The sequence below is a fragment of the Hylobates moloch genome, unplaced genomic scaffold, assembly GCF_009828535.3.
Source record: "Hylobates moloch isolate HMO894 unplaced genomic scaffold, HMol_V3 SCAFFOLD_19, whole genome shotgun sequence".
Classification (NCBI taxonomy): domain Eukaryota; kingdom Metazoa; phylum Chordata; class Mammalia; order Primates; family Hylobatidae; genus Hylobates; species Hylobates moloch.
This window is the reverse complement of record NW_026652294.1, coordinates 14,540,225-14,561,268: the sequence shown is the minus strand read 5'-3', so window position 1 is coordinate 14,561,268 and position 21,044 is coordinate 14,540,225. Positions and strand designations below refer to the sequence as shown.

Here is a 21,044-nt window from a genome sequence, read left to right as displayed (position 1 = left end):
CCCGGCTAATTTTTTTTTTTTTTTTTGTATTTTTAGTAGAGACAGGGTTTCACCGTGGTCTCGATCTCCTGACCTCGTGATCCGCCCGCCTTGGCCTCCCAAAGTGCTGGGATTACAAGCGTGAGCCACCGCGCCCGGCCCTCTCTGCATATTTTTAAGTGAAGGAGGGAGTATAGCTCAGAGGTTAGGTGACGGGAACCAAGTCATATGGATGCGGACTGGACCTGGACCCGGGTCTGCCGCCTCCTGAGTCACATGCTCTCCACAGCGCCCTGACACATCTCCCCACATCCTGCCTGTCCTCATTGGCCATGCCAATGAGGTTCAGCCTGGAACCTTCCTCTGATCTTCTCATCTTCCCATCTCAGCTTGAATGTCACTGCCTGAGAGAAGCCTGCCCTGACGCCATCAAGACCCTTCTGCACGGCCCGCCTGCTGCTCCACCCGCTTCCTGGTGGAGGCTGCTTCCATTCCATTCGCAATCTTTCTTTTACTCTCTCCTGCGCTGACCTGGAAGCTCCACCAGGGCGGAGGCGCCTCTGCTCTGGGCAGCGCTGTGTGTCAAGGGGACGCAGGAGGTGCCTGAGAGGGCTATGGAGGAGGCCCGGGTCCCACCTCTAGGGGTCTTTTCCTGGACCAGGTACCCAGCCCTCCAGCAAGCCTAGAGGTGGCAGGGGAGGCTACGCTGTTGCTGGAGGCCAAAGCAAACTCCTGAAGATGGGGGCTGGCGACAGAGATCAACCCAGAGGGCGCAGGGCTCTGTAGCTTGGAAGGCCCAAGTGGGGAGGTACTGAGGGGTCTCCTGACTCTCACCTCAGCCCCGCTCCAGGGAGGGTTCTGAGGCTCCAGAATCTGGGGAATCTGCTTTTCCTCCCTTGGGAAATGTGGGTCCCCCCCTCAGGTGCAGCTGCCTCACCTCAGCCCCCGCACAGGTGTGTGTATGTACATGCATGTGTGTGCATGTGTGTGTGTCCATGTGTTTGCATGTGTGCAAGCATACGTGTGCATGTGTGTGCATGCATATGTTTGCGTGTGTGCATGTGCGTGTGCATGTCCATGTGTTTGCATGTGGGCATGCATGTGTGCGTGTGTGTGCCCACGTGCAAGAGCATGCAGGGGGCACAGGGGAGGGAATGCTGATGGGGCAGGGGCACCTCCAGGGCACACAACAGGGTGGCATGGAGGTGAGTGCGACGTATGAGGACCCACAGAGCTGCACTATCACTGCCTGGCCCTGGGAGTGGAGCTGCCTCTGATTCTGAGAAGAGAGCTTTCCCTGCAGGGGGCTGGCACTAGGTATAGAGTCCACAGAGAACCAGAGAGAGGCTGGGGTAGCACAAAGGACGTGGGTTCGGAAGACCCGGGTGTGAGTTGCCACCCTGACACTCACTCCGTGTGACCTTGAGCAAGTCACTTCACCTCTCAGGGGCTCAGGTTCTGCATCTGTGAAACAAGGTTACTAATTCCTCCCTGGGAAGGCTGTTACGAACATGAGAGACTAATAAAGAATAAATGAATCAACTGCAGCAATCAAGGGAGGTGGCGACAGCACAGTGGCTGGAAAGGCATTTGTCCTGGTACCTTGCCGTGCCAGCTGGCACTGATTCCAAGCACCCGGGATTATGACTGAAGGGCAAGACCTGGGCGTCTTCTCTTTGCATCCTGTCACCCAGGCCCGCCTCTTACAATGGGCCTGGGTACACAGCAGGTGCTGGGGAAGGCAGCCCACGCCACTATTCTGCAGAGGCAGGTGGTTAAGGACGCCGGTAGGAGCAGTGGGAAGCAGCTGCTGAGATCTCCCCAGGGGGGACCCGGGCATCTCCTCCTCCTCTAGCCATGAGGAGATCAGGGAGGGAGGTCAGAACACTGCGCCAGCCCCACCAAGTCCAAGAAGCCTGGCACCCTGGGCTGGTCTCCAGAGCCTGCACCACCCGGCATTAATGAACGAGCGACACAGGCGCTCCATATTCTGTCTCTGCTGAGAACTATACGACTAGCAGCAGAGCCACTTCGCCGGCTGTGAGGGTGCAGAGAGTAAAGCCCTGAGCCCACGACAGGGGGTGGGTGAGGGGCAGGAAAGCGCACACGTTCCCCCCTCTGCCCCCGCTCTCGATCCACTTACGTCCGCTTGTCGTCCCTCATGGAGCCCAGGATGAACCCTGGCTTCCGGGCCCGCGAGATGTGCATGAGATCCTGCAGTTCTGTGAGGCACAGAGCGGGGCATGCTGTGGCCAGGCGGGTCCCCAAGCCCTGCCACCCCAGAGGTCCCTAGATCAAACCTGGGCTGTGCCTCGCCCACGGCCACGTCCTCCCCCCGCCCCCCCCACTCCCCCTGTCATCTGTCCCTTCCCCACAAGAAGGACTCTGTCCCAGGAGAAAGCTGAGCCACAGGCCACAGGAGAGAAATGGGCTGGAGTGGAAAGGGGGGCCCACTGCTCTGGGAAGGGCTCCCCATCCTACCTAGCCAGCTCCCAGGTTCCCCTCAATCTCTTCCTCTTAAAACCCCGAGGCATGAATTCCCTTGGGTGTCCTCTTCAGACAAAGTGCTTCTTCTTGCATCGGAGCCGATGCTGTGATAACCACCTGGGGCCTAAGAATTCTTATTCCCTACTGACAGTGAGGCTCTAAGAGGGTCCATGATTCGCCCAAGGTCCTTTAGTCAAAAGGCTGAGTCAGGACGTTCCTCGGGGTTTAAGTCCATGGATGAAGGGAGACATCCCGTGTCCTGATCCCAGGTCTGGAAATCCCAGTGGCCTCCGGGATCAGGCCCACCATCCACTCTGTCCACGTCTTCCTTTGTGTCCAAGGCCTGCCCCATGCCCACCCAACTGACTAGCTGCCCCTCCTGATAAGCAGCCCAGTCCCCAGGTGCCTGGCGCAGCAGCCCACGTGACCCCAACTCTGAGAGCCCCCCACCACTGTGCAGAGTCTAGAAGCAGCAAAGCAGAACCGAGGGCTGCGAAGCAGTGTCTCCCCCTCCCCAGGGCACAAGGCTGCACAGTGAACAAGGGAAGCAGGAGAGTGGCCAAGAGAGGCCGGGGACAGGGTGCAGGGGAGGAGGCGTGTGGTGTGTGTGCAGCTAAGAAGAATGAATTAGGGAACGAGAGCTAGAGCTAACATCGCATGGCTAGGCTCGGCGGCCTCTCCAGGCCCAGAGTGTTACCCATCTGACGCCGCACCCCAGGCCCACCATCCGACCTGGCTTGGGTGACTGCCTGCAAAATTGAGAGATAAAGATGGGAGGTGGAGGGGGGAGTTCCTGGGAGGGGAGAGAACGGTGGAGCCAGAAGGACTGGGAGCCATGGTCACAGTGCCTCTCCAGAGCTCCAGGCTTGGTCGGGCTACCCTGGCTGGAGGTGCTGCCGCCTCCACAGTTAAAAGTCTGGCTCACCAAGGACTGACTCCTGGCTGCCCTCTGTTCAGGGGACCCCACTCCCAAACAATTGAGGTCCCTGAGTGGGCCAGCCCACAGAAAGGCCACAGAAGAGTCCTGTCTAGTCTGGGGGTGTCTCCCTGGGCACCAAGGAATGCACCGGGGCAGATGCCAGCTGCCTGGCCACATTCAATGTCTGAAAGTCACCATGGGGCCAGGAAGGGGGCACACAGGTCTCAGGCCCAACTGAGATTCAAACAGTGTGATAGAGGTGAAGCCAGAGTGACAGAGGAGGAGCCAGAGGGCCTGGGCCCCCAGTCCCCCGACAGCACTCCTCGCTGCCCACCCTGAGCGCCCTGGGGACAGGAGGGCAATGAGAGCAGCCACCTTATGGGTGCCACTGGAAACGCCCAGGCCTGAGACTGTGTGCAGGGCATATCCTCTCAGAGGCAACAGAGGATGGGACATCAGCCAGGGACACCCTAGACCTCTGGGATCTGCGGGTTGCTGGCTGCCTAGAGGCTGACAACTCCGGCTCCATCCTCCCCGGCTACCTTCAGTGACTTCCGTCCTGGGGATCCTGTTGCTTTGGTGGGGCCTGCTCTGATCCAGGGGCCTGGGAACCAGCTGGAGAAGAGGGAGTTGGGAGGCAAGGCCTACCTAGGTTGTTTAGGCTGATGGGTGGTGGCTGAGCCCTTTCCAGGGAGAAGGGATGACGTGGCGCTGCAGAGCCCTGCTCTGCAGGGACCCCGTGGATGGGTGGGAAGCAGTATTCGGCCCCCACGGTTCTCAGCAGAGTCAAGATCGCCTTCCTCGTGACAACTGGTCATGGTTTAGGGAAGGGGAGATCGCACAGGATCAGAAATGATGTCAACATGCAAAGGTGAGGTCCCCTCTTTCCACACTCCGTCCCCTGTCCCAGCTACCAGGCCCTGGGCACGTGGGCTGCTCCAGAGGCCTCAGCCTACCCTGACAGGGAGTGCTGCCCCCAGGCTGGTACATCCCAAGCAGCTTCCTAAGGCCAGGGAAGGAGGATACGGGAGCAGGAGGTCAGTGTCACCCTGCCCGATGACTGTGGGAACCCCTTCTTTCCTTCTACTCTAGCCAAGAAAGCAGGAATCCCACGGCCACATTCAGTGATTCTCAAAAATGCTAAGTGATAGTTCAGGGTTCCAAAGGGACTAACGAGCCAGACAGTGGGCACCTATTCCATTTGATGGATGGGATTGCTGAAAAGGAGGTCACAGATGCGGTGCATGCAGACACACACGTGTGCACTGGCACGCATACACTGGTGCCGTCAGGTACCTGCCCACAGTGACCCCCACAGCTCCTGAAACCCTCCAGAGCGGGCTCCAGGCCTCTGGTGAGGTGGATCTGCTCTGTCCAGCTCTGAAGCTACGGCTCACTGTGCGAACGTGCAGCATGCACTCCTGTCCACACAGGCATGCCCAGAGCTCGTGCAGTATAGTGCATGCACCCTATGGTCATTCTAGCCAGTGGTTCCATCAGTGAATTCCCCAACAGTGGGGGACGAAGGCTGCTGCTGGCTCTCCTGTTCCCACCCCTGCTGGGAATCTTAGCACCCTGAGGTGGGGGGCGCTGCACGGAAGAGGATGCTGGTAGAGCAAGCCCCGGGCTGGGCCTGCATCTACTGCTCAGGGCCCTTGCGCTTGGGTAAGGAAGTCCCCTCTGAGTACGAGGTGCTCCTGGCAGCTCTGAGCAGGGCGGGTCAGCACAGGATGCTGGCACCTGATGGCTGGGACTTCCCTCCTTCTCAGTCCCTGTACCTACCCAACCCTCGCCCCACGCCGGCCCCAGAGTGCAGAGCACATACGTCTGCTGATCTTGGAGGCTAGGAATGCAGGAGTCTCCCCAAAGTCATTCGGGGTGTCCACTTCTGCTCCAAACACAATGAGGGCCTTGACCATCTCCACGTTGTCTTTCTGTTGGGGATGGAGAGAGATGCAACGACCGGGGAAGTGAAGAACAAAGGGGCCCCTGCTTGCTGGCCCCAACCTGTCAACTCACCCAGCGGGCCTCTTCTCAGCACGGGGAGACACTGGAACCCTCACCCCCACCCAAAGTCTGCCATTTGATGGCTGGGGACCTGACAAACGGCTTAAAAGCACCCACATGGGAGGGTGTAAGAACCCAGGCAGAAACTAGAGGTGACTCACCCCTGCTCTACCAGCTCCGCCTCCAAGGAAGCAGTGCATCTGTGACCCTGACCCAGGAGCCATGGGGACACAGTAGGTCAGCTGCTGATGGCTTTCAGGAGTAGCAAGGAGAGGGTGGGTGAGGGCAGGGAAGGCCATCTTGCCCACCTAGTCCAGGGTGCCATCCCTGAGGGGTAACCGAACACACGTGCCCCTGATGGCAGCCTTCGTGGGAGTGCCCCCGCGAAAAGCATCACACATTTCCACACCTGGCGGCCAGGCAGGGGCGCAGAGCATGGCATGGTTTCAGAGGACACACTGGCCACCTGGAACTGTGGGCTCTGGCCTTGTCACCTTCCTCTTCTTGGGACCCAATTTCCCTGCCTAGAGAATGAAGCTGTGGGTCTAGAATGCGGTTTTCCAAACAGTTCTTCACATTCTATTAGGACATTTATGGCTACAGATATGTGTGTGTTTTCAGCATTAACTGTGATTTTTTGTTGTTGTTACTGTTTTTTTTGTTGTTTTTTTCTTTTTTTTTGAGACGGAGTCTCGCTCTGTCATCCAGGCTGGAGTGCAGTGGCACGATCTCAGCTCACTGCAACCTCCGCCTCCCGAGTTCAAGCAATTCTCCTGCCTCAGCCTCCCGAGTAGCTGGGATTACAGGTGCCTGCCACTACACCCAGCTAATTTTTTGTATTTTTAGTAGAGACAGGGTTTCACCATGTTGGCCAGGCTGGTCTTGAACTCCTGACCTCGTGATTCGCCCACCTCGGCCTCCCAAAGTGCTGGGATTACAGGCGTGAGCCACCGCGCCCTGCATTGGTTACCTTTTATGGTTGGCACTGAATGGATGGATGGCCATTTATGGTAGTGATGCAACATTTCTCTCAAAATAAATTTAAGTCAGTTTAAAAGTAAGCCAGCCCGGGTGCGGTGGCTCACGCTTGTAATCCCAGCAGTTTGGGAGGCTGAGGCAGGTGGATCACCTGAGGTCGGGAGTTCAAGACCAGCCTGACCAACATGGAGAAACCACGTCTCTACTAAAAATACAAAGTTAGCCAGGCGTGGTGGTGCACGCCTATAATCCCAGCTACTCGGGAAGCTGAGGCAGGAGAATCGCTTGAACCCAGGAGGCAGAGGTTGCGGTGAGCCGAGATCTCGCCATTGCACTCCAGCCTGGGCAACAAAAGCGAAACTCTGTCTCAAAATAAATAAATAAATAAATAAAAGTAAGCCAATTTGAAGAGGTGATTAAGTACATAATTGTAAAGGTGGTTGATGAATATGCCAGAAACTGTGAAGATGGGATGAAGATGACCAAAGTCTATCAGCAGTTCTTAAAGTAAGACCTGGACACCCCTGTGAACGCGTAATACCCTTTCAGAGGTCTCACACCCAGCTAATTTTGCATTTTTAGTAGAGATGGGGTTTCGCCATGTTGGCCAGGCTGGTCTCGAACTCCTGGCCTCAGGTGATCTGCCCATCCTGGCCTCCCAAAGTGCTGGGATTACAGGTTTACACGAGCCACTGCACCTGGCCAGTTATTTTTTAAGTTTTTTAAAAAATTTTTAATTTTAATTTTTGTGGGTCATAGTAGGTATATGTATTTATTATTGCTATTTTTAAATGAATTAATATTTTGAAAATTTCACACTTTAAATTTCTAAAATGGTAAATATAGATAAAGAAAATCCAGATGATTAAAAAATCTTTGTGATCCTCAATAATTTTTCAGAGTACAAAGGGATCAAATAGGCCAAGAAACTTGAGAACTGCTGAGTTAGATCATTCCAAGGGCCCACCCAGTGCTAAAAATGTCCACAGTTTCAAAAATGAAACTATTTATAGTTTCAGCCTTTTGGGCAACATCTCTTCCAAGTTTTGACCTTTGGTATAAAACTGGACGTCCCTGAACGTGTCCTGAATCGACTTCTTTTAGAGTCCCGGGGGTCTCTCATGTTCTGTCACTGAGACTCAGTAAACAGACTTATGTACATATGGTATTGCTATAGAATACGTGCACATGGTGGGGCGTGGTGGCTCACGCCTGTAATCTCAGCACTTTGGGGTGCCAAGGAGGGTGGATCATGAGGTCAGGCGTTCAAAACCAGCCTGGCCAACATAGGCGTTCGAGACCAGCCTGGCCAACATAGTGAAACCCCGTCTCTACTAAAAATACAAAAATTATCTGGGCATGGTGGCGCATGCCTGTAGTCCCAGCTACTCAGGAGGCTGAGGCAGAAGGATCACTGGAACCCGGGAGGCGGAGGTTGTGGTAAGCCAAGGTCGTGCCACTGCACTCCAGCCTGGGTGACGGTGCAAGACTCCATCTCAAAACAAAAGAATATGCGCACACACACACGTCTGTAACACAGTAACGTCCTCCTCTGCTAGGTTTAGTATGTTCATACTCTAGCTGTCTAACCAGACAGTCAGGGCTTTGAGGGCAGGAACTGTGTTCTACAATAAACCAACGAATATGCCTGGCACCTGCCACGGGCTGCTGGGCTGCACGCTCAGGCTTTGCCTGCTAGGATCTTACAGCCTCCCAGGGGAGATGAGAGCAACACGTGGACCAGTGAAAGGAAGCAGGATGCTCACTTGGGCCAGGTACTGTGTGTGTCGCTTAGACATTCTGTAGAGGGTGACCAAGTGTCCACCATAACTTTTCCACAACTCTTCCAGGTAAGTATTGACACCACCATTTTCCAGATGAGGAAATCGAGGCTGACAGGTGACATGGCTTGCCCAGGGCCGGTCTGTGGCCAGAGCTGTCATTTTTCCCTCTCGCGCCATGGAAGTGCCAAATGGGGGCACAGGTGGAAAAGGTACCAAAGCACACAGAAGGTGGTGTTATTTTGGGCTGAGAGGGTGACTTGGAAGGCTTCCTGAGGGAAGAGTTAGGGTCTGAACTGAGCTTTGGGTGGGAAGGTGATTTGGAGCAGCTGAGGATAGGAGGGAGACAGTGGGAAGGGGTGCTCCAGTCCGGACAGCCCTCCTGCATTCCCACCGGGGCCCCACAGGGCAGGACACATGGTCCCGGGCTCACCGACATGGCCAGGTGCAGCGGGGTGTTGCCGTGCTCTCCGCGGGCATCCGCGTTGGCCCCGTGGGTCAGCAGCACTATGGCGCAGTCGAAGCGGTTGCGCATCACCGCCACGTGCAGGGCCGTGTTCCCCGCGGAGCTGGTGCTGTTCACGTTGCAGCCCCGTTTCAGCAGCATGCGGGCCATCTGCGGGAGACGGTCAGGCCGAGTTAGCACAGGCACTCGGGGAGCTGCCGGACCCCGGGATATGTGGGCACTGCCACTTCCTCTCTGAGAGGCCTACAGGTACTGGGATGTTGGAAAGCACTAGCAACAGGATTCCAGGGGCAGGCCCCAGTTCTAGGGGGGCCTAGACTGCCTCCCATACCATCAGCATCCCAAGACTGGGGACAAAAAACCAAAGATGTGCTGTTTTAAGAGGCTTCTGGTCCTTTCCTAGCGCCAACAGAACCCATCTCTCCTTGCGAAGGCTCCTCCGGGGCCTGTCCTGAAGTGCCCCACTCCCTGCATCCCTCCCTGGAACCCTGCAAAGGTATCACCTCTCACTGGGCCTTGGCAGTGCACATCCCTGGGACAGCCTTGGGACCAGGGAGGGGAGCCTGGCTTTGGAGTCACAGACCTGAGCCCAAAGCCAAGCTCCACTCATCCCAGCTGCCTGTAGCCATGTGCACTTCAGGTTTCTCTTCTGTGAAGATGGGAATGCAAGTCCCCACCTCACAGCATGTGATGACAATGAGTGACCAAACCTATACGGAAGGGCCTGACTCAGTGTCCAGCTCCTGGAATGCAGAGGTACCCCCGAGGCTGGCAGTGCCCTCCCTCCTGGCCCATCACATTAAGAAGTAGGCCATGAACTCTGGAGCATCCCATTCCCTGTCAAGCTGTGCTTCCTGGTGATGAGACCAGAGGCCTCCATCCTCCCAGGAGGACAGAGCTTAGCTTAGGGGAAGAACTCAGAGGAGATGCCCAGCCAGGCTCCCTGTGTGTGCAGCTAGGCCCAGCAGCACCACCACCACCATCATCATCGATCATCATCATCATCGTGATGGTTAATAATGAGTGTCAACTTGATTGGATTGAAGGATGTAAAGTATTATCCCGAGTGTGTCTGAGAGGGTGCTGCTAACGGAGATTAACATTTGAGTCAGTGGACTGGGGAAGGCAGACCTACCCTTAATCTGGGTGGACACCATCTAATCAGCTGCCAGCACGGCCAGAATATAAAGCCGGTGGAAAAAAATGTGAAAAGGCCAGACTGGCTTAGCTTCCCAGCCTACATCTGTCTCCCGTGCTGGATGCTTCCTGCCCTCAAACATCGGACTCCAAGTCCTTCAGCTTTGGGACTTGGACTTGCTTCCTTGCTCCTCAGCTTGCAGATGGCCTATTGTGGGACCTTGTGATCGTGTGAGTTAAGGCTCCTTAATAAACCCCCCTTTTGGCCGGGCGCGGTGGCTCACGCCTGTAATCCCAGCATTTTCGGAGGCTGAGACGGGTGGATCACGAGGTCAGGAGATCGAGACCATCCTGGCTAACACGGTGAAACCCTGTCTCTACTAAAAATACAAAAAAATTAGCCGGGCTTGGTGGCGGGCGCCTGTAGTCCCAGCTACTCGGGAGGCTGAGGCAGAAGAATGGCATGAACCCGGGAGGCGGAGCTTGCAGTGAGCCGAGATCACGCCACTGCACTCCAGCCTGGGCGACAGAGCGAGACTCCGTCTCAAAAAAAATAAAATAAATAAATAACCCCCCCTTTATATATATATATCTCTCCTATTAGTTCTGGCCCTCTAGAGAACCCTGACTAATAATACAACCATCATCACGCCACCTTCTATTTGGGAAGCACTTTACAATTTGTGCCGAGTTTTGTCATGCACTACCTTGCTGACTTCACCACATCTCCAAAGCAGAATTCATGGATGAGGAAACTGAGGCACAGGGCAGATCCCCCCGTCCAGCCAGAGAGCAGCAGAGCCCTGCCAGGATCCCAGCTCTTCATGGACTTCTCTGACTGCAGACCCACTGCAAGGTCAGCCCCCAAGTGCTAGCCTCAGGGTCCTCTCGGTAACCTGCTTCCTGAGGGCCCTGAGGACCTGTGGGGCCCGGCCCTCTGCCCCACCCACCTACCTCAGGATCCACTCACCTCTGCGTTCTTGGCCCAGTGGAGGGGGCTGGCTCCGTAACGGGGGTCTTTGCTGTGGATCTGGCTGCTGTCCATGCTGATGATCATCTCCGCACACCTGGGGAGAGAGGGGCCCCGGTTGGTGAGCAGAGGCTGTGGTCCACGTGGCGTGGGAGGAAGCCAGGACTTGGAGCTTCATCTACTGCTTACAGACAGCATCACTGCAAACAAAGTTCAGCAAACCCAACCAGCACACTCACCATGGTTAAGGCTGTACTGAGCCCCTCAAGGCACAACTAACCCCCTCCTCCAGGAAGCCTTCCTGATGACTGCCACCAGCAATGATTACCCTCGCTGGTGCTGGCTTTAGAGTCAGATGGGCTTGAAGTCAAGCCCCAGCTTCCTCACTGGTGGCCTCCAGAAGCTGAGCAACATGGAGAGAGTGCTGAGACGAGTGGCTGGGGTGTAAGAAAGACCAGGCATTTCAGAGCCCAGTTCTGTGCCTGGCACACAGCCACCCTCCACCTCCTTACCACACTGTCAGTGAGTCACACAGTGACCTGCATGCTATAGGAAGCAGTATGACAGAGTGGGAAAGAGCACAATTGCTTTCTATTCGGTGCCTGAGGCAAGCAGTGTCCACCATAGATCTTAGCATCTCCAGCCTCAGAGCAGAGGCCCTGGGTTCACAAGCCTCATTAGGCCCGGCCTGGCCCGAAGAAAGTGCTCCATCATTGTATTATGGGTAGGAATCTCAGTTCACAAGTTCAGCTGTGCAAGGGGGAGAATTTAAAATTTTTCTGGGCGCGGTGGCTCACGCCTGTAATCCCAACACTTTGAGAGGCTGAGGCAGGCGGATCACCTGAGGTCGGGAGTATCAAAGGATGGAACGCAGGGACTTGAATGGACATTTGCAGACCCATGTACACAGCAGCATTCTTCACAACAGACAAAAGCTGGAAACAACTCAGGCGTCTATCAGTGAAGGACTGAATGGATAAACAAAATAGTATTCTGCCTTAAAAAGAAAGGAAATTCTGATACGTGCTACAACATGGATGAACCTTGAAGACATCATGCTAAGTGAAATAAGCCAGGCACAAAAGGACAAACGCTGTATGATTTCACTGATATGAGGTTCTACAACGGGCAAGTTCTGAGAGACAGACAGGATATGGGAGGTTATCAGGGGCTGTGGGGAGGGGAGAATCGGGAGTTATTAATGGTTACAGAGTTTGTTTGAGGTGATAAGAAATGTTTTAGAAAGGGGTGATGGTTAGACAACATTGTAAATGTGATTAAAACCACCGAATTGTACACTTAAAAGCAGTTAAAAATGGGCCGGGCACGGTGGCTCACGCCTGTAGTCCCAGCACTTTGGGAGGCCAAGGTGGGCGGATCACCTGAGGTCAGGAGTTCGAGACCAGCCTGACCAACATGGAGAAACCCCGTCTCTACTAAAAAATACAAAATTAATGGTGGTGCATGCCTGTAATCCCAGCTACTACTCGGGAGGCTGAGGCAGGAGAATCACTTGAACCTGGGAGGTGGAGGTTGCGGTAAGCCGAAATCGCACCATTGCACCCCAGCCTGAGCAACAAGAGCGAAACTCTGTCTCAAACACAAAAAACAAAGAACGAAAGTGGTTAAAATGGCTAATTTAATGTTATATATAATTTACCACAGTTGAAAAAATCAACACAATATATCAGAACCATTGTATACTATCAATAGGTGGATTGCATGGAATAGGAACCATATCTCAATAAAGCTTTTTTTTTTTTTAGTGCAATTACTAGGACAACCCACATGGGTTTAATTCCCAGGTCTGGCACTTACTGACTGCCTGACTTTGAGCAAGTTACTTAATCTCTCTAAGCCTTGGTTTCCTCGTCTGTTTTTTGTTTGTTTGTTTGTTTGTTTGTTTGAGACAGGATTTCCCTTTGTCACTCAGGCTGGAGGGCAATGGCATGATCATAGCTCACTGTAGCCTCAAACTCCTAGGCTCAAGCGATCCTCCTGCCTCAGCCTCCCAAAGTGCGGGGATTAGAGGCATGAGCCACCACACTTGGCCCTCAGCTTTAAAAGGGGAATAAAATACATCAGCTCTCTGGGCTATAGTGAAATAGCCCACATGAAGGCTAAGCTGGTGGCTGGGACAGTGTTAGTGTTCAGCTGCTCTTCTCTATTATTAGGGGTGCCCAGCGCAGGCCCAGGATTTATGCTGCCCAGCTCCCTACAGCCCTTATGCCAGGACTTGGTGCTCAGCACTAGGCACATGGAGTCAGGCCCAGCTTCTTTCCCTAAGGCGCTCTGTAGCCCCCCAAGTCTTCATCCGAGTGGCCAGCTCTGGCTAGTGTCCATGGCTTGGCTCGGGCTCTGCTGCCCCCAAGCCTTCCCTGAACTCCAGCTGCCTGATGCCGTCTCTGAGCTCCCAGTGCAGCCCCCAGGCATCCTCAGTCTCAGCCTCCATCTCACTGTCTGGGATTATCTGTTTCCCTTCCCCAGCAGGGGCTTAACCATCTGAGAACCACAGGCACAAACCCAGCTTTGTGGGAAAGGTCAGCTGCATTGAAAAACAGCAGAGGTGGCCGGGCGCAGTGGCTCACGCCTGTAATCCCATCATGTTGGGAGGGCGAGGCAGGTACATCATCTGAGGTCAGGAGTTCAAGACTAGCCTGGTCAACATCATGAAACCCCATCTCTACTGAAAATACAAAAATTAGTTGGGCATGGAGGCACACACCTGTAATCTCAGCTCCTTGGGAGGCTGAGGCAGGAGAATCAGTTGAACCTGGGAGGCAGAGGTTGCAGTGAGCCAAGATCATGCCATTGCACTCTAGCCTGGGTGACAGAGTGACTCTGTCTCAAAAACAAAACAAAACAAAACAAAGAAAAGAAAAAGAAAAACAGCAAGGGAGCTCCTAGTCTGAGCTGTGAGGGAACCACTTGTCAGTAACACTGAGGCTGTGCGATGCTTGGAGTAGGGCTGTGCTGGCTGCCATGTGGATAAGGGATCTCCCTGCTCCACTCAAGGTAGGAGCCTCTTCGTCTTCTGTGCAAAGATCCTCTTATGTGATGGGACGCTGGACCCAACCAGGATGGCCTGCGTGGGGACAGAGAGGGACCGGTGAGGGCTGAGGTTGTTTGAAGAGAGAGAAAACTGGTCAATTACAGCTCCTGCCCAGTACAGCTCAGGGTGGCTGGAGACAAGCAAGAGTGGGGCCATGTGCCAGCCCTTTGGGTAGAGAAGAGCATCACCCGTCACCTGGTGTCCACTCAGGTCACAACCTGCAAATGGGGAACCTGACTGCGGGGCTAGGGGTGTTGGTATCTTCTCTGTTTGGTCAAGTATTTCTGAAAGTTCTAGCTCATTCTGGCTGTGCTTGGGAGATTCAAGGAAAGGAGGGTTTGTCCAGGCTTGGTCCAGCCCTTAGAAGGGCTAGCAATGCCCCATGGGGCTAGCAAGGTGGAGGCAGCTCCCAGAGGAAGGAACAACCCCAGGACAGGCACGAGTGTCAGCCTCCCCACCTGAGTGGTGCCCGCCCATGCCTTCTCTCTGCTTGTCTGGCACTGCGCTATGAGGTTCTGGGTGGCTGGGGTGTCTCCTGTCCTGGAGTGGCTTATTCATTTCAGTGAGGCTAGTGCTTTAGCACAGTGCCAGGATTGAAGGACTCATTGGCTCATTCATTCATTCTAGATGTTGTTCCTGCTAGATAGTATTTTTTTTTTTTTTGAGATGGAGTCTTGTTCTGTCGCCCTGGCTGGAGTGCTGTGGCACGATCTTGAATCACTGCAACATCCGCCTCCCAGTTTCAAGCAATTCTCCTGTCTCAGCCTCCTGAGTAGCTGGGACTACAGGCACACGCCACCACAGCCAGCTAATTTTTGTATTTTTAGTAGAGACAGGGTTTTACCATATTGGTCAGGCTGGTCTCGAACTCCTGATTTCAGGTGATCCACCCACCTTGGCCTCCCAAAGTGCTGGGATTACAGGCGTGAGCCACCGTGCCTGGCCTAGATAGTATTTTGTGATTTGAGATATTCATCTCTTTTATCCTTTTTATCTCATCCCCCACCCCTTTGAAAACAATTTTCCTGACACCAGGGTTTCCCAGGCTCCCAAAACATGAGCCTGCACCTGCCTCCCAACAGTGCCACAAGCCAGAAAGGAAAGAGGCATCTAGGTAGACGGGCGCTCGGCCACCTTACCAAGCATTTCCCAGGCTTTGAGCTGGGCACACAAGAAACCAAGGAGCAATAAAGCCATCGGGGGGCTGTTCAGATCAGGCTGGGCTGGGTTAGAGGAGGGGCCAGGTGGGCCTTGGGGTTGCATCAGACTCCAGAACTGGAGTACCACCTGGAGGGGAGCTGGAAAGAGGAGACCCCAAAGAGAGCTAAGATTGGTTGTCTCCAGTTTTATAGAGGGAGATTCACTTCTAGGAATTAAGGTACATTATAGAAATTTTTATTTATTTATTTATTTTTTGAGACGGAGTTTTGCTCTTATTGCCCAGGCTGGAGTGCAACGGTGCGATCTCGGCTCACTGCAACCTCCGCCTCCCGGGTTCAACCAACTCTCCTGCCTCAGCCTTCCAAGTAGCTGGGATTACAGGCATGTGTCACCATGCCCAGCTAATTTTGTATTTTTTAGTAGAGATGGGGTTTCTTCATGTTGGTCAGGCTGGTCTCGAACTCCCGACCTCAGGTGATCTGCCCGCCTCTGCCTCCCAAAGTGTTGGGATTACAGGCATGAGCCACCGCGCCCAGCCAGAAAAATTTTAAAGTCTTCTCCTTGCACAGCTGAACTTGTGAACTGAGATTCCTACCCATGATACAGTGATGGAGCACTTTCTTTGGGCCAGGCAGGGCCTAATGAGGCTTGTGAACCCGGGGCCTCTGCTCTGAGGCTGGAGATGCTAAGATCTACAGTGGACACTGCTTGCCTCAGGCACGGGATAGGTGATAGGAGAGCTGGACCCCAGCAGACCAGCAGATGGGGAGGGGAGGAGGTCTTACCCCTTCTGAGAGAACTTCATGGCCGAGTGGATGGGGTAGCCGTTGGGGCCCATGATGTTGCACCGAGCGTTGCACAGCAGCAGCACGCGGACCATTTCTTGCTTCCCCAGCTGGCAGGCCAGGTGCAGCGGGGTCAGCCCTTGGTTATTCACCTGGTTCAGGCCAGCCACTGCGTTCTTTCCAAGGAGCTGGTGAAAGAGGAAGGTAAGTTTGACTCCATAGGATGCTGATAAGAACGTAAAGAGGCCGGGCGCAGTGGCTCACGCCTGTAATCCTAGCACTTTAGGAGGCCAAGGTGGGTGGTCATCTGAGGTCAAGAGTTTGAGACCAGCCTGGCCAACATGGTGAAATGTCATCACTTCTAAAAATACAAAAATTAGCCAGGCGTGGTGACAGGCACCTGTAATCCCAGCTACTCAGGAACCTGAGGAAAGAGAATTGCTCGAACCCAGGGGGGCGGAGGTTGCAGTGAGCTGAGATTGCACCATTGCACTCTAGCCTGGGCAATACAGCAAAAACTCTGTCTAAAAAAAAAGAACATAAAGAGAAGCACCAGGAAAGCCAAGTGCCAGTGTGGATGGGAGGGAGGGGGTCGACCTGGCATGACTGTGGCTCACATGAAACATTTCTGAGTCAAGGAACTTAAAAGGTAGCTGGACTGGGGGTCCAGGTGGGAGTGATTCTTGCTTTTCATTCTGTCCTGATTGATTTTTTTCTACATGCAGGTACTACGTTTTCAGTGAAAGAACAGCAGTATTAAAAAGAGAGCTAGGGGCCAGGCGCAGTGGCTCATGCCTTTAATCCCAACACATTGGGAGGTGAGAGGATCACTTGAGACCAGGAGTTTGATACCAGCCTGGGAAACATAGGGAGACCCTGTCTCTACCAAAAAAATTTTAAAAATTAGCCAGTGTGGGCCGGGCGCGGTGGCTCATGCCTTTTATCCCAGCACTTTGGGACGCCGAGGCGAGCAGATCACAAGGTCAGGAGACCCAGACCATCCTGGCGAACACGGTGAAACCCTGTCTCCACCAAAAATACAAAAAAAATTAGCTGGGCGTGGTGGCAGGTGCCTGTAGTCCCAGCTACTCGGGAGGCTGAGGCAGGAGAATGGCATGAACCCAGGAGGCAGAGCTTGCAGTGAGCCGAGATCACGCCACTGCACTCCAGCCTGGGCGACAGAGCGAGACTCTGTCTCAAAAAAAAAAAAAAATTAGCCCATGTGGTGGCACAAAACTGTAGTCCCAGCTGCTCAGGAAGCTGAGGCACGAGCATCACCTGAACCCGAGAGGTAGAGGTTGCAGTGAGCCGAGATCGCACCACTGCACTCTAGCCTGGGAGACACAGGGAGACTCTGTCTCAAAAAAAAAAAGGAATCCACATTTTCTGGTATAACGTAGTTGCGTTCTGATACCAAGGCAGAGAAAACATGCTCTTTAGAAGAATTTTCTAATTCTAGACAATAAAACATAATCCAACATCCTGCCTTTTCTGTTCAATCTAATATATGAAATAGCTATTTAATAGTATCACCCCATCTGCTTGCCCACAATTAAAAAACCACATCTTTTGCCCAGGTAATCAAAAACATTAACAGGAGGGCCTCTGGCACAAATGCCTACAGGAACTGGAGAGAGTTTGGTTTGCTTGGTTTGAATTCCTGTAAAACAGGGGTGTCCAATATTTTGGCCTCCCTGGGCCACATTGGAAGAATTGTCTTGGGTCACACATAAAATACATGAACGCTAACGACAGCTGATCTAAAAAAAAAGTCTATGAATGAATCTCATAATATTTTAAGAAAGTCTGTGAATTTGTGTTGGGCCACATTCAAAGCCGTCCTGGGCTGCATGCAGCCTGCAGCGCCACAGATTGGACAAGCTTGCAAAAGGGTAAGCCCAGGTCCCGCTGGCCCACAAGCCCCTCCAGGCAGGCATCTGGCTCACAGTTTGTGCTCAGGAAAAGCAGAACTGAACTGACTGGAGCTGGGCCTTTTTTGGGGTTTATTTTGCTGGGTTGGAGGTCGTCCCCAGGTTTATCAAGCAAAGAGACTGAGGACGTGGCTCCTGGAAAAGGGCTGGGAGGGAAGAGCCAGGGAGGGGTCTGCACCCTCCATCAAGGAGCTCAGGCCTCAAGGACCAATGGGGGACAGTGAGAGGCCCGAGAGTGACACCTGAGCCCAGGGGCCCAAAGGGAACTGTGGGCACTGGGAGGTATCAGTACCAGTCACTCTGCCCCTCCCCCTGCTCACCTGCAGCACCTGAGAATTGTCACCCTGGACAGCATAATGGAAGACGGTCTCTCCCTTGTAGTCGGTGACATCCATCTGAGCGTGGCAGTACTGCACCAGCTCCACCAGGATCTCCCCATCACCCTTGCGGCAGGCCAGGTGCAGCGGTGTGCAGCCCTCCTCGTTCTCCGTGCAATTGGCACAGCTGCAGGAGAGGGCCAGGGTGAGCAGAGGTGAGCAGGTGTGGCACAAGGTGGCAGGGGGACCTAAGTGCACATGCAGGGAAGTGGGCTCGGAAACTCGGACTTTCTGGTTTGAGCTCAAGAGCATTCCTGCCACTCAGCTAGTTGGGCTGATTTGAATGTAATTATATCTGATGTGAACTGTATCAGGTTTCTGTTCAGTTTGCTCACTTGTACAAGAGATGGGCCCCAGGGCCACACCAGCAGGAAGTGGGCAGGGTAGTGGCACAGGAAAGGGTCACAGAACATGGATATCTCACTAGCCTCGGGCAATTCACTTAACCTTCCTGGGCGTCAATATCCTTATCTACACAAGCTGCTGTGCCTGCCCCAGGAAATGGACAGAGTGGTGGTGAGATGAGACACTGTGCTGTCCAAAAGCACACCTGGAAACTAAAGTGCAGTGAGGGGTTTTGTTTTGTTTTGTTTTTTTGAGGTGGAGTTTCACTCTTGTTGCCCAGGCTGTAATGCAGTGATGCAATCTCGGCTCACTGCAACCTCCGCCTCTGGGTTCAAGCAATTCTCTTGCCTCAGCCTCCTGCGTAGCTGGGATTACAGGCGTGCACCACCACGCCTTGCTAATTTTTTGTATTTTTAGTAGAGACGGGGTTTCACCATGTTGGCCAGGCTGGTCTCAAACTCCTGACCTCAAGTGATACGCCCGACTCAGCCTCAAAAAGTGCTGGGATTACAGGTGTGAGCCACCACGCCTGGCCAGCAGTCAGGTTTTGAGTTCTGGGCCTGGGAGCTTAACTGAGCCATCTAGGATACAGACTCAGAGGAGGTGTGGCTACCTCTGCACAAGATGGGCCAACTGGTGTCCTGTGCAAGGGTGGGGACAGTGCCCTCACCAGGGGCAACCGCTGCTCCATCTGCTGGCTGAATGGATTCACAAAAGGAGGCCTTCAGCTTCCAGAAGAGCAGCCTGGAAGCAGACACCAAGGATCCAAGCCCCTCTTTCACTCTCTCTGGCTGAGTGACCTGCACAAGTCCTGTTAGCTCTCTCTAGAATGATGATACCTGGGCCGGGCATGATGGCTCATGCCTGTAATCCCAGCACTTTGGGAGGCCAAGGAGGGCAGATCACCTGAGGTTAGGAGTTCGAGACCAACCTGGCCAACATGGTGAAACCCTGTCTCTACTAAAAACACAAAAATTACCCAGGCATGATGGCACATGACTGTAGTCCCAGCTATTCGGGAGGCTGAGGCAGGAGAATCACCTGAACCCAGGAGGCAGAGGTTGCAGTGAGCCGAGATCGCGCCACTGCACTCCAGCCTGGGTGACAGACTAAGACTCTGTCATAAATAAAATAAAATAATAAAATAAAATAAAATAAAATAAAGAAATGAAATAAAATAAAATAAAATAAAGATACCTTGTGGGGGTTGGGAAAATTCAATTTCATGGTGGGTAGAAATCAGCTCCCACAGACCTGGCACCGGTGAGCACTTCGGACTCTGGAAACATTACATTGTCCTTCTTACATTTTAATCTGGTAGCAATGCAGCGCCTTATTTTTTTATTTTTATTTTTTCCCCTAGAGACAAGGTCTCATTCTGTCACCCAGGCTGAAGTGCAGTGGTGCAATCATAGCTCACTGTAAACTCTAACTCCTGGGCTCAAGCAATCCTCCTGCCTCAGCATCCCAAGTAGCTAGGACTACAGACACATGCTAATTTTTTAATTTTTTCGTAGAGACAAGGTCTTGCTATTTTGCCAGGCTGGTCTTGAACTCCTAGCCTCAAGTGATCCTCCCTCCTCAGCCTCCCAAAGTGCTGGGACTGCGTTAGTGAGCAACCATGCCAGGCCCTGCTCCTTTTAAAGTCAAACTATGGAGGGGAACCGAGGCCTGCGGCCCCCACTGCCCACACAAGCAGGTACACACACGTTGTCCAAATGGTCTTGTTCCCTTGCTCACCTGATGATACGGCTGTGATGGAAGCACTCGCGGATCCCTAGCTCCACGGCCAGGTGGGCCACTGACCAGCTGGGGTGGTTACGGATGAGGTCGGTCAGGTGCTGCAGGACCTCAGTGTGCAGGACCTGAGGGGAGCTCTCATAGAAGGGTAGCAGCTGGGAAGAATACTGCTGGAAATTCACCAGGGCGTCAGCCTCCAACTCCAGCTGGAAGAGTCTGTAGAGCCAGGACAGAGGAGCAAGACCCGGAAATGAGTCAGGCAAGACCCTCGGCCACATCCCTGCTGGAATCAGAAGGCCCCCAGACTGTGGCCTGGCCTGCTCCAGCCTGACTCCCCTCCCAAGCACACACAGACACACACACACACACACACACACACACGTATACACATGTAAATGACATAATGGTGTTCAGGTTAGACTTTCTTTGTTTTTTAGAGACAAAGTCTTGCTCTGTAACCCAACACACACACACACACACACATCTATACACATGTAAATGACATAATGGTGTTTAGGTTAGACTTTCTTTGTTTTTTAGAGACAAGGTCTTGCTCTGTAACCCAAGCTGGGGTGCGGTGGTGTGATCATGACTCACTGCATCTTCGAATTCCTGGGCTGAAGGGATCCTCCTACCTTAGTTCCTGAGTAGCTGGGATTACAGGCATGCACCACCATGCCCAGCTAATTTTTTTTTTTTTTGGAGACACAGTCTCGTTTTGTCACCCAGGCTGGAGTGCAGTGTTATAATCTCACCTCACTGCGACCTTCGCCTCCCGGGTTCAAGCAATTCTCCTACCTCAGCCTCCAGAGTAGCTGGGATTAAAGGCGTATGCCGCCACACCTGGCTAATTTTTTGTGTTTTTAGTAGAGATGGGGTTTGGCCATGTTGCCCAGGATGGTTTCAAACTCCTGAGCTCAGGCAGTCCG

The 21,044-nt window shown here is 53.4% G+C and overlaps 1 protein-coding gene across 2 annotated transcripts in view; it reads right to left on the bottom strand.

Annotated features, from left to right (window-relative positions):
• PLA2G6 (phospholipase A2 group VI) overlaps positions 1-21,044 on the bottom strand; it is a 68,632-nt gene that overhangs the window by 11,693 nt on the left and 35,895 nt on the right. Inside the window, exons 3-10 of one of the 2 annotated variants that reach the window (XM_058431945.1) lie at positions 20,116-20,331; positions 17,974-18,157; positions 15,723-15,910; positions 10,725-10,821; positions 8,585-8,767; positions 5,211-5,319; positions 4,034-4,195; positions 2,123-2,201 (exon numbers count right to left, since the gene is read on the bottom strand). In XM_058431945.1, the coding sequence (XP_058287928.1) occupies positions 2,123-2,201; positions 4,034-4,195; positions 5,211-5,319; positions 8,585-8,767; positions 10,725-10,821; positions 15,723-15,910; positions 17,974-18,157; positions 20,116-20,331 (1,218 nt within the window). Of the gene's footprint in view, positions 1-2,122; positions 2,202-4,033; positions 4,196-5,210; positions 5,320-8,584; positions 8,768-10,724; positions 10,822-15,722; positions 15,911-17,973; positions 18,158-20,115; positions 20,332-21,044 lie in introns of those variants that run through there. The other variant, XM_058431946.1, reaches the window with a different exon arrangement.